The sequence below is a fragment of the Dendrobates tinctorius genome, unplaced genomic scaffold, assembly GCF_039654945.1.
Source record: "Dendrobates tinctorius isolate UK_male_01 unplaced genomic scaffold, ASM3965494v1 ptg000144l, whole genome shotgun sequence".
In the NCBI taxonomy this organism is placed as follows: Eukaryota; Metazoa; Chordata; class Amphibia; order Anura; family Dendrobatidae; genus Dendrobates; species Dendrobates tinctorius.
Window position 1 is genome coordinate 11282101 of NW_027361811.1, and position 13684 is coordinate 11295784.

A 13684-nucleotide genomic window follows, 5' to 3' on the forward strand; every position below is an offset into this window, starting at 1 on the left:
TACCACAGGGCTCTGTCCTGGGACTTGTATTGTTCAACATCTTTATCAACGATTTAGATGAAGGAATTGAGGGTAAACTGATTAAATTTGCTGATGACACAAAGCTAGGAGGGATAGCTAATACTAGAGAAGAGAGAGAGAGGATTCAAAAAGATTTAAATAAACTGGAGCAGTGGGCAGCAACTAACAGAATGGTTTTTAACAGGGAGAAATGCAAAGTACTACATCTGGGCAATAAAAATGAAAAAAGCATATATAGAATGGGAGGAATAGGGCTAAGTGACAGCACATGTGAAAAAGACTTGGGTATACTAATAGATCACAGACTGAATATGAGTCAACAGTGTGATGCAGCAGCAAAAAAGGCAAATGCAATTCTAGGATGTATTAACAGAAGTATACAGTCTAGATCACGTGAAGTCATTATTTCCCTCTACTCCTCTTTGGTCAGACCTCATCTGGAAAATTGTGTCCAGTTTTGGGCACCACATTTTAAAAAAGACATCAACAAACTGGAGCAAGTTCAGAAAAGAGCGACCAGAATGGTGACCGGTCTGCAAACCCTGTCTTATGAGGAAAGGTTGCAGGATTTGGGAATGTTTAGTTTGCAAACGAGAAGACTGAGAGGAGACTTAATAGCTGTCTACAAATATCTAAAGGGCTGTCACATTGTAGAAGGATCAACTTTATTCTCATTTGCACAAGGAAAGACTAGAAGCAATGGGATGAAATTGAATGGGAGGAGACACAGATTAGATATTAGAAAAAACTTTTTGACAGTTAGAGTGATCAATGAGTGGAACAAGCTGCCATGAGAAGTGGTGAGTTCTCCTTCAATGGAAGTCTTCAAACAGAGGCTGGACAGACATCTGACTGGGATGATTTAGCGAATCCTGCTTTGAGCAGGGGGTTGGACCAGATGGCCCAGGAGGTCCCTTCCAACTCTACGATTCTATGATTCCTCCTCCTTGCAGGGACAGGAAAAGCACACGAGAGGTTAAAAGGCTCCATCCCACCCCATTTCCCTCAGTGATTTAACAAGTACCACAGCGTGGATAATGCACGTAAATTTTTAATGATGCAATCATATTACAGCATATGACATAACATAATATAACATAACAGGGAGGGAACTACCCGTGCTGTCAGGATGGACTCCTGGAAACATCATTATCGGTAGGTCTAATACCTATTTTCCAGGACGTCCCCCTGACAGCACCATGGAGAGTACCAAAGCACCTCCCTAGGGTGGGATTACCACCTGGAGAACCTTTCTCCCAAATGCGGTCTGCTGACTGGCTAGCACCTCAAGCTTGTAGTGCTTGCAGAATGTATTAAGTCTGGCCCAGGTTGCTGCTCTACAGATGTGGTCAACTGAGGCTCCCGCCCGTTCAGCCCATGAGGCCGATACTGCCCTTGTCGAGTGGGCCTTTAACCTATCTGGCGGGTTCGCGCCTTCAGCCTGGTAGGCGTCTGCGATTATTGAAGTAATCCATCTGGCGATGGTTGCTTTAGAGGCTTTCTTCCCCCTATTTTTACCCCCAAAAAGGACGAATAGATTTGGGTCAATACGCCAACTGTTGGTGGCCTCTAAATAGTCTATAACCGCGCGTCTCACGTCCAGTGAATGAAGACGCTGTTCCTTCTCATTACGGGGATTGTCACAGAAGGATGGTAACACTATCTCCTGGTTTATATTTTGGCAAGAGGCTACCTTTGGAACGAATCCCAGGTCTAATCTCAAGATTATACGATCTTCTCTAATCTGGAGATACGGGTCTCTGGTGGATAAAGCCTGGATTTCCCCTATTCTCTTGGCCGTGGTAATGGCTACAAGGAAGGCCGTTCTGCAAGTGCGAGTTGAGATAGTCATCTCTTCATTGAGGACGTAGGGATCCCTACATAGGAACCTAAGCACCAGACCAAGGTCCCAAGGCGGGGTGAGCTGCCTAATCGTGGGGAGAAGACGCTGCGTGGCCTTTATGAATCTTATTACCCAGGGATGAGAAGCTAACGGGTAATCGAAGTAGGCGCTTAAGGCCGAAATCTGGACTTTTAAAGTACTGGGCCTAAGACCTTTATTAAACCCTGACTGTAGGAAGTTTAAGATACTAGGGAGGTCAGGGGTACCTGCCACCGCCCAGGCAGAATCTCTTCCAAATCTTCTGGTATCTTGCGGACGTAATTGGTTTCATGCTGGCCTGTAGGGTAGCTATGACCTGATCTGATAAGCCTTTTGCCTTCAGGATGTTCCATTCAGGATTCAAGCTGAGAGGTGAAGCCTTGCTGGATTCGGGTGGCGGATCGGGCCCTGGTGGATGACCTCTTTCTTCAGAGGAAGTTCGACTGGGCTTTCCACTGCCATAGCTCCTAGTAGGGGAAACCAGCTTCTCTTTGGCCAGTTTGGAACCACCATTATCACCTTTGCGCGGTCCTTGCGGATGTTCCTTTGTACCGCTGGTATGAGCGCTAGTGGAGGGAACGCGTAAGAGAGGGGTTCTTCCCAGGCCTGGCTCTGGGCGTCTACACCCTCCGGGTGGTCTGCCGGGTTCAGGGAATAAAATCTGGAGACTTTTGCGTTTCTTCGATTTGCGAACAGGTCTATACTGGGGGTCCCCCAATGCTGACACAGTTGATGAAAAATGTCCTCGTTCAGTTCCCACTCTGTCGGGTAGACCTGTTGTCTGCTTAGGTAGTCCGCTACCACATTTTGGGAACCCTCTAGGTGGACTGCTGTTACTGAGAGGACTATTCTTTCTGCCCAGGAGAATATTCTCCCTGCTAGAGCCTGGAGAGGTGGGTGCCTGGGGCCTCCTTGGTGCTTCAGGAATGACACTGCTGTTATGTTGTCGGATAATACCCGGACATGTCGATTCTTCAGGATCGGTCGGTTCCGCCGGAGAGCTTCCCAGACCGCGTAGAGCTCCCTGTAGCTGGAGGATCTGTTTTCGATTTCTGCCGGCCATCTCCCCTGGAAGATCTTCCCTTTTACGTGGGCTCCCCATCCCCACGTACTGGCGTCTGTGGTGAGTACCACGTATGGAGAGGTTGTCCATAATACGCCCACCTGGAGATTCCTGGCCTGTGTCCACCACCGTAGTGACTTCTTCACTAGTCCTGACAGCCTTATGGGTCTGTCGAGAGAAGCCTGACTTCTGTCCCATACTGCGAGGATCTGCCACTGTAACGGTCTCGATTGGAACTGGGCCCATCTGACGCACGGAATGCAAGCCGTCGTTAAGCCTAGAACCTCCATTGCCCCTCTTATGGAGGAGCGATGCTTCAAGAGGTCCCCGACTCTGTCTTGAATAATCTTCTGCTTGCTCCTTGGTAGCAGGGATATCCTGTCTTGTGAGTCTAGGAGAACTCCAAGGAAGACCTTCCGGCACTCTGGTATGAGATCTTACTTTTGCCAGTTGATCACCCAGCCGAAGAACTCCTTTAGTGTAGTTGCCCGGTCCCTGTCTCGGATGAGCGCTTCTTCTTGATACTGCCACCAGGAGGAAGTCGTCCAAGTACGGTATGATGATGATACCTGGACTTCTCAGGAAGGCCACTACCTCCGCTACCAGCTTTGTGAAGATTCGGGGGGCCGAAGCCAGCCTGAATGGAAGGCATTGGAACTGGAAGTGGCAGGTCCGGGTTGGTAATTTGACTGCAAATCTTAGTAGATTTTGGGATGAGGGATGGATAGGGACCTGATAGTACGCACTCTTCAGGTCGAGGGTGCACATGACAGCGTCCCTATTAGCTGTATTGCGTACCGAATAGATTCCATTTGGAACCACTTGTACTTGACCCAGGCATTTAGAGGTTTTAAATTTATAATAGTCTGGGCTTCGCTGGATGGCTTTGCAATGGAGAACAGGAAGGAGTAGTGTCCCTTTCCCCTTTCTGTCAGAGGAACCAGTACTATAACCTCTGACCTGATCATGCCTTGTATGTCTAACCACATGGCGGAGTCCACCGGGACTAAGGTGGGGGCAATGTATCTGTCGGGGGGAGGGGAGTAAAGTTCTATACTGTAGCCCTCAGCGATTGTTCTGAGGACCCACTGGTTGTGGCTGATTCGGGCCCAATTTACTGCGTAGTGGCGAAGTCTTCCCCCGATAGTTATGGCGTCATTGCCTCATAGACCTAGAGGTTGACGCAAACAGGGAGCCTTTGCTTCTCCCACCCTGGCCGTGGGGGCTTCTATATGAGCCTCTATTGGACCTAACTTGGGTTCTAGAGTCGGTCTGTCTCCTATAGAAGGGGCCTCTCCGAAAGGGCTGGGGCCGCTTAGGTTTCTCTTCCGGGAAACCTTTTATTTTTGTTGGACACTAGCTCTAAGATATTATCCAGGGCTGGTCCGAATACCTTTAGGCCCGAGTAGGGAATGGAGCAGAGCTTCGCTTTAGAAGCATTATCTCTTGACCAAGATTTAAGCCAGACTGCTCTTCGGGCCGCATTAGAAAGGGAGCGGTTTCTGGCTGCAAATCTTACTCATTCGGCCGACGTATCCGATAGGAACGCCGTGGCCGACTTCATGAGGGGAAGGGAAGCTAGGATCTTGGACCTAGGTGTCTTGTTTGTAAGGTGTTCCTCCAACTGCCCCAACCACAAAATCATAGGCTTGGCCACCGAGGTGGCTGCTATGTTAGCCCTGATGAGGGCCGCCGAAGTCTCCCATGTTCTTTTTAATAGAACGTCCGCCTTTCTGTCCATCGGGTCCCGGAGACTTGATGAGGCCTCGAACGGAATGACAGTCTTCTTGGTGACCCTGGCTACAGGAACTTCGATCTTCGTAACTTCCTCCCATAATCGTGTTTCCTTGGGATCGAAAGACAGTCGACTTTTAAAGTCATGGGGTAGTACAAGTCGGCATTCCACCTCTTTCCACTCCTCGAGCACCATTGTCTTGATGTGTTCACTTACAGGGAACACGGTCTGCGTGCGGGACACGAGTCCTCCGAACATCAGGTCCTGTCTAGCTTAGGAACTTCCTCAATCTGCATGGTGGTTCTCACCGCCTGGACCAACTCGTCTGTGTCCTCTAATCTGAACGGGTATTTCCTGCCTGTCCGCCAGAATCTCTCCTTCCTCCTCTGGATCCGAGTCCTGGAAGTCTGACCCCTCATCGGAGCTTGGTTCGGTTAATAGCTCTGCCTCCCACCACGGACGCTTCCGGCTTGGCCCTGTACTGGGGGATTGCCGCTGTGCAAGGCTGACTCTGGAGGCCTGGACTTCCTCCCGTATCAAAGATCTCATCTCGGATAGGAGGGACGGCTGCTCATCTCTTATCACCCTTGACATGCAGGGTCCACAGAGGGTTTTGGTATAGGTGTCTGGCAGCTTTACCCTGCATACTGGGCATCTGACCGACTTAGATGCGGCCTTGGCCGGGTCTTTAGTCACTGTCGGGGGGGCTGCCGGGGTTCCCTTATCCTATGATTAAAGGATAGGGTAGTCAGGTCCCTTGTCCTGGCCTGCGGAGGATGGGGAGGGTGATCTGCGCTGGGCGCACTTAACCCTCCGTTCGCCGGTTCGGTATCCATTCCTCCTGTTGCCCGTGCTTCCAGAGAGACACCGGGCTCCTGGAGCGCGTGCCGAGATTCAAACCCGGCCCGTGACATCACCGGAAGTGACGCGCGTTCTCCCGCGATAGGCCGGGAATCGCTCTTCCGCTTACCCGGACGCTAGCTTCGCCTCTTCTTGATGCCGGCGCCCGCCTGGCCAGCTGCCTGCAGGGGACCGGCCTTCGCTACCATGGCGGCCACTATTGGAGCCGAGAGCCTCCCACTGGGAGGAGCGGCTCCCTCCAGGAGCGTCGTCCTGCTCCTGGCCTTTGGGGCAGAGGGACTCCCCACCGGAGAGTTTCAGCCCTGGGCGTCTTGACAGGGGGAAGGATTGGTCTGGCCGCACGATCCCCCTGGGCCCTCCGGTAAGCACTGCAGCGCTTCCTGACGCGTGTCCCTCCATGCAGGGACAGGAAAAACACTGAGGGAAATGGGGTGGGACGGAGCCTTTTAACCTCTTATGTGCTTTTCCTGTCCCTGCAAGGTGGAGGAGGAGGACGTCCTCCATGGTGCTGTCAGGGGGACGTCCTGGAAAAGGATTCTCCCAATATGAGCTGTTAGCTGTGAGGATGGTATTACAAAAGTTTCTTCCTATCCTTCAGGGCCACCCTGTTCATGTATTGTCACACAAAAGAGTGACGGCATATTTAAACAATCAGGGGGAAACGAGATCTTGTTCCTTGATGAAGACAACAAGGAGCTTTTCTGTATGGCAGAGCAACACCGCTCTTCCCTGACAGCACTTAACATAAAGGGGAAAAAAAACATCAAGGCAGATTTCCTGTGTCAAAACCAGATGAGGCAGAGGGAGCCATCCATGAACCACGCAGTGTTCAACCAGGTTGTAGATCAATGGGAAGTTCCGGAAATAGACCTGTACGCCAGCAGGGGGAGCAAAAAGTGGACAGATTCTGCTGTTCAGACCCAAGAGAGGAGCCTTATGCAGTGGACGCTTTCCAGATACCTTGGGGCCCGGCCTAGCCTATGCCTTTCGTCCCATAATGATGATGCCATCAGTTCTGAGGAAAATCAGGGAAGATTGGGCAAAGGTGATATGAATAGCTCCATTTTGGCCCAAGAGACCATGGTTTTATTGGATGAGGTTCCTTGGAGCCTGCTGGAGATCCCAGATCTGCTCTCCCAGGACCCAGTTTATCACCCTTAAGTTTTCATGTCGTCATTTGACAGCCTGGATTTTCAGAGAAAGTTGTTGTATTCAGGGCTGTGGAGTCGGTAAGCCAAACCTGTGACTCCGACTCCTCAATTTCCCTTACACCGACTCCAACTCCGACTCCGACTCCCACACATATTGCTTATATTTAAGTGAAAAATTTATTGTAGTACAATGTGAACCTCAGACATTTAATCATTTTTATGATCCAATAATCAAGATATTTAGATAGAACAGAATATATATTGGTGTACTACCCGGTTTTCATTCTTTTTGGTACAGATACGATATGGATAGACATGGATAAATGGATAGAGCAGATTTCTAATCTGCTTTTGCTATTGAAAACATTATCTATGAGCTCAAATACCTTTCAGGTGATGCAGTTTTTTAAAAAGATGATCAGCTTTTGCAGCTGAAAAACGTATCCTCAAAAAACACAGGAAAAACGCTGTGTGTGAATGTAGCCTTAGATCAGGAATAGAACAGTCATTTATAGGACATTTCATAACTTTCCCAAACTCCTATGAAAAAATATTCAGCACATCCTGCATTGAATTACTGTACCCAATTTATTATATATTTTAGGAGTCGGAGTCGGTCCATTTTATACCGACTCCAACTCCGACTCCACCAAAATGAGCACCGACTCCGACTCCACAGCCCTGGTTGTATTCACCCCTTATCACCGGTTGTGGGTGCATGCTTTCAGGTAGAATGATTACATTTAGTGAGTAGTGATTATTTGATGTAGGTATGTACTATTGATTGTTTGGAGGTCCTCTCATGCTTTCTAAACCAAGTGATGTAGAGGAGAGGTGCGGCCCTTTTATTTCAGTGGGTTTCATGTCCTGGATGAGCGGATGCTCTCTCAGTTGGTGCTGTCATGGGCACTGCAAAATCCCATTATCGGTTATTAACTAACCCATGCCAGCACCACCTGAGAGATTTATATAGAAGAGTAAAAGTGACTAAGATTTTTTTTTTTTTTTTTTCCACACACAAAACTTATACAGTAAGTTCTATCTACAAGAAAGCTTGGTAAAGATTATCATATGACACCTTGAATGATGAAAGTTTTTAAAGGGTTTTTACGGAGTTTTTGTTTTATACTACAATCGTCACATGTGGCTAGTGAAATCCTGTAGTGTGTCTCGAATACTTTCTAGCCCCGCAAGTGCCTGGCAGTGACATCGCTACTGGCAGAGATCTTGGGGCTCTTGTCCCGGACTTCTGGCTTGGAGCCCTTAATTTCTGGCAAACAGTGAGAACTGTATTGGCGTCAACATGACACCAATACAGTTTGGTCCGGAGGTAGAGCTGAAGGCTCTTATCCCTAAAAACCACTATTTTTTTAGGTGGCAAGCTTCTGTAGACCTACAGCATTCAATATGTCAGCGTTCTAATACAGGCAGCACGTTGACTGCACTGTGTTGCGCCGCCTATGGCTTTGGACATCGGGGGGAAAAATTAGGTGAGGGGTTTTTTTTTTGTAGGGCTGAATCACTCGGGACAATAGTGGAAATATTACTGGAGGGTGCACTCTGGGAGCATTATTACTGATGGTAGCCTACTAACTACCAGCAATAACCCTTTAATGACCAGTCATCTGTCTTTGTTTGCGATATGGCTTCTATGATTTTTTTCACATTGTTGCTTGCTTACCACCTGTCAGAGCTGAATATAACTTTTAAGGTTAAAAAAAAAAAAAGGTGGGAGACCATTGCTATAGGGCATAATTTGCTGAAAATGACAATGGGAAGATTGAGCATGTGAACCTCCACACTATACATTCTTTATGAAACTGGCAAAGAAAAGAACAGTTATCGTCCATCTCTGGCAACTCAAAGAGAATCTTGCCCTTTCCAGCGTTCAGTGATCAAGAAGTTAGCATCCATTGATGGGATAGGGGATAACTTCATCCTTCAAACGTACAACATCTTAAACCTCTTAAAGGGAATCTGTCACCCCTTTTTTCGAATATGACCTGCCAGCACAGCCATCATGGGCTGTCGTGGCTCCTGAGCAGGCGCACTGCTCTGCCCTGTTGAGGGCAGAGCAGAGTCCTGCAGTGCGCAGGTGCCGGGAGAGGTCCGGTGCCTGTGCGCTGCAGTATTCTGCTCTGCCCTCAACAGGGCAGAGCAGTGCACCTGCGCCGGAGCCACGACAGGAAGGAAAGAAGAAGACTTCATCGTTAGAAGATGGGAGGCACCGGACCGGACCGCGACACCTACCGGACCGCCCCCCGGTGATTATAATCTAACTCTTTTTTTGTTATCTTTCAGGTTACATCAGAATGCTGTAGATAAGCCCCTGATGTTGGTGCTGGCAGCTCATATTCGAAAAAAGGGGTGACAGATTCCCTTTAAAATGCTACCGTACTTGGCAGATCCAAATAGTGACAACCTGTGATCGCCACAGTGTGGTGGCGATAGGGTGAGAGAGGGAGCCTTCTAAATGCTGCAGTTGCTATTGACGCGAGAGAGTTAAACAACAATGGATAGTGCTGGCCTTGGCTGTTTCTGAAGGAGCTTGGTCACCATCTAAGCCTAACAACTGGCAGAGATCTTATAGGCACAGCTACTGTGCCCATGTGATCATCAGGACCTACCTGTATGTCCTAAAGATGGAGGTGTTGCCACAGTATGACACACAGGTATGTCTGGAAGGAGGAGTGCAAATATATATGCTACAGAAGTGAAATTGTGAAATATATCTCATAATGGGACTACAGATTTAAATAAAAATGTCTCTAATTTTTCATTATTATTTTTTTTTTTCTGTAGATTACATCTGAAATGTATGAAGCAGACCTTGAAAAAGCCTTAATGCTAAGCAAGCTGGAATACGAAGAGCTGAAAAAGGTACATTATATTTATTTATGTGGGATGTTGTAGAATACAGCAAGAAATGCACAATGTTAGAACTTTGACTTTAGGATCTCAAGGGATGGGGGCAGGTTATTTAGGAAATGGTTCAACCACAAATTATTATGCCCCTTTTTTTAGGAAAATGACGGTAGAGAAAATGTATCACCTCATTCAAAAAAAACAAATAAAAAGGATAAACGGAAGAACCAACAAGGAAAGGACAAGCCTCACACAGTGTCTCTCAAAGACTTCCAGGCAGAAGGTGAGTGTCTTGCTCCAATGTATATCTACTATAGTGTTACTGGAAATGTAATGTGACTGAATGCAGATATGAAGAAAGAGAAAATAATATACACACTGGGGGCGATTCATTAAGGTGTAGGGAACATCGGTCTTAATGAAGTACCCACTGGAGTACACTGACCTGGTTCATTAAAAGGAATCTGTCGGTAGGATCAACCCTCCTAAGACCTCTGTATGGACAAGTAGACTATAGGAAGCTGGATAAAATTATACCTCTATATCTGTGATCCGATGAATGGTTCCTGAGAAATCCATGGTTTTCTTATATGTTAATGAGCTGTTAAGATCTACCGTATGTACCAAATACAGATCCCCCTGAGAATCATATATAATGCATTATTGGTTTGTTTCTGTAACTTTTCCATTTTTTAAAAAAAATTTTAATACCTCTTTATGGTACATAAAATGTTTAATGTTATTTTTTTTTTCTTTTACTTGGCTTACCATATGGCTGAATTAATTTTATATTTTCTAAGCTCTAATTTTACAGATGCAACAATGCCAAATGTTTGTTCTTTTTATTTCTGAATTGAGAGAAGGAGGTGATACCAGGTTTCTTTTTTTCTAATAATTTTATAAGTTTTTTTTTTTTTTTTTCTTTGTTTTTTTAAGTTTTCCAAGGAAATTTTGAATTTTTGTTTGCTTGTACTATGTACTTCAAAACCACAATATTGCAATATTTAGAGGAGTTAATGATTTGCTAAAAAGCCCCGACTGAGATTTGTGGGAACAACGATCGGTACCCTTCCAAGGCAACCCACTATCGCATTGTAAGCATGATAGAACTTTATATATGCCACTTTCTGTGACTGACAGCAGCCTCTAAATGACTGTAGCTAGCTCCAGTATTTGCAGTCAGAGGCACATCTCATGTATGGCGGCTGCTCACTTCCTAAGCCCACGCTATACACCTGTGCCTATCCGAGGGCGTACATATACAATGCCTTGCAAAAGTATTCGGCTCCCTGGAACTTTTCAACCTGTTCCCACATGTCATGCTTCAAACATAAAGATACCAAATGTAGGGGGCGTGGCCTGCTAGCAAGTGTGGCAGCTGCATAGTTACAGAGCTCCTGCAGCTCAGGACCTTTAGCAGCCCATCCTGGCTCAACTCAGCACCCAGCTTCCTCCAGCTACTCACCTGCAGTTCCTGCAACCACACAGGCACATGATGACGCGTGGCAGATCACAGAAGAGAGGATCTCCGCTGAGATTGCCCGACATCTTTGCGAGGGGGAAGTCCACCAAAGCAACAGGTAAAATGGTGTCTGCGTCCCCTTCGTGCTCCCCATGCTGCTCTGGGGGCTCTGGGAGAGGTGCAGGCACAGAGGGGATTCATCAACACCACTCTTCTCCACTCACTAAGGAGGATATGCAGGAGTTTCTTTCCTCTTTGAGGGCTTCTTTAAAAGAGGACATGCATAATATGCTTAGAGAGCTGAAAGGAGAAATCTCAGCTCTGGGAGAGCGCACCTCTCATTTAGAGAATAAAATGGCTGAATATGCCACTTCTTTCAATGCACTAGTCAATGAAAATGAAGCCTTAAAGGAAGAATTGGCTCGTGTCAGTGATAAAACATACGACTTGGAGGATAGATCGCGCAGGAATAACGTTCGTATGAGAGGGATCCCTGAGGAGGTCTTGGATAAGGATTTGCCTGCTTTCCTGCATAACTTTTTAAAGGTTGTTCTCTCTGAAATGTCCATTAAAGACTTAATGGTTGATAGGGTCCATAGAACCCCCAAACCAAAACACGTGGATCAAGACCTGCCTAGAGAAACGCTGGCAAGAATACACTTTTTCTCCTACGCCTCATTGGGGGACACAGACCGTGGATGTTATGCTGTTTTGCCACTAGGAGGACACTAAGTGAACACAGAAAAACGTTAACTCCTCCTCTGCAGTATACACCCTCTTGCTTGCTGAGATTTCCCCAGTTCTTGCTTAGTGTCTGTAGGAGGCACTTGGGTCTGACTTCAGACCCCAACGTTTTTATTTTGTTTTTTTGGACATTTTTTTTTCTGTACATTTTTAATTAACGGAGTGAAGGGGGCGACAGATTCCTTTCAAGGGTCCGCTCTCCCCCCAAACCAAAAACAAGCGAGAACGCGAAGTATACCTCCCCGTACCCTTTCCTGCGACGACTGGGACATACCTGATTCTCCTTTACGGTCCCGATCTCCTCACTCAGATACGAGGGCAAGCGCACGCAGCACACAAAGTGCAGGGAGAAGACTTTGGAGCGCTTTGGAAGCCCGGAATCAGCCCCAAGGCCTCTCCATCCCCCTGCCCATAGGGAGGATCGATTGAGGTATACCCCTTTAAGAGGTCCTCCGGCTCTGCTACATCGCCCGGGAGAATGAGATCTGCAGGCTCCTGGACAGCGCGGCCTGCGCGAGCATCGGATTGGAGGTATGGGGTCGGGTCCTGGTCCCTGGGAGAAGCGCTGACCTAGTTTCAGCGGCGGTACACCGGCGCCCCGTCGCGGCCCCCCGTTCTTTCCTTCACCGGGCGCTCACCGCGGGTAGGCCCAAAAATGTAGTTCCCGGCTTTTCGGCCTACTAGGCCCCAATTTACACCGCGCCGCAACCGTTAGCGCCGCCCACGTCTTTGGCGCTTCTCGCTCTGTACGAGAAGCGCCCTGCTAGTCTCGGGAGCCATGTCCTTTTCACCTCAGGCTCTGTGACTGCTGCGGGGGTGCGCACTGACGGACAGCACCTAGGGACGCTACAGGGCCACCGCTATTCCTCCTGAAGACACAGCATCAGGACCGTGGGTAAGCTACATCTGCCCTCAGAGCAAAGCTTAACCCCTTCTCTGCACATTCCCTGCAGCTGCAGCCCAGGCTCTGCTTGTAACCCTTTCAGGGGCACTATGTCTCAATCCAAGGAAGCCAAAAGGGCTACTAAGAAGCACACTGCATTCTTTACTGCTTGTTCCACTTGCAAGACTGCCTTGCCCAGTGCCCGGACTAATCCGTTATGCATGGATTGCGACCCAGCTTGTGCTCAAACGCCATCCGCCGCCCCTGCGACTGTGTTTCCTGCGTTTAGTTCCCCTGAGTGGGCTGCGTCCCTGTCACGGTCTGTGGAGTCACTGACCAAGGCTATAGACTCCCTCCGGGAATCCTCTTTAAGTCAGAATGCGTCTTTACCGCCCGAGGAGGGCTCTGGAGACTGCCGGGAACCGTCCACCAGCAGGGGCCGTACTCGTTCGAGGGATCCTCAGGTCTCTAGAAAGCGGACCCATGACTCGTCCCCTAGTCACGCTCATGCTTCAGCATCGGCGAGTTCTGTCTCTCTCGCTCTCCCTCTCCTAATGTTCGCAGCGAATGTGACTCTGAGTTCGAGTCTGACACGTCAGTCCCTCAGAATCCCCCAAATGACCAAGAGTCGCTTGATTCTCTTATAGAATCAGTCAACAAGATTCTAACGTTGGACAAGGAAAATATTCCCGCTCCGGAACACGCTATCTCCTTTAAGAAGACTAAACGTGTACGCAGGGTATTTGCCAGCCATCCAAAGTTTTAGTCCAATGTAGAGTCACTACGCACGTGGATTTTTGCAAAAGTGAAATATTTTTATTTTTATTAGACGGTGAGGAAGCGACAACTTTTTTTGACGTTTTTGCCTCACAATGGCCTTAATCATATAGTCGCCCTTTTAGAGAAGAGAGGTTGTAGTCACCGGGTGAATAATTTCACTGTTGAGAAATGTTTTAAGAGTCAATGGATTATGCTTTATGATAGGTAGTTCTAATTCTTGAAGATCCACATTAATGG

At 47.8% G+C, this 13684-nt stretch overlaps 1 protein-coding gene across 1 annotated transcript in view; it reads left to right on the top strand.

Annotated features, from left to right (window-relative positions):
* Nucleotides 1–13684, top strand: part of GKAP1 (G kinase anchoring protein 1) — a 65704-nt gene that overhangs the window by 21180 nt on the left and 30840 nt on the right. Inside the window, exons 5-6 of the mRNA XM_073546026.1 lie at nucleotides 9516–9593; nucleotides 9738–9861. Of these exons, the coding sequence (XP_073402127.1) occupies nucleotides 9516–9593; nucleotides 9738–9861 (202 nt within the window). The remainder of the gene's footprint in view (nucleotides 1–9515; nucleotides 9594–9737; nucleotides 9862–13684) is intronic.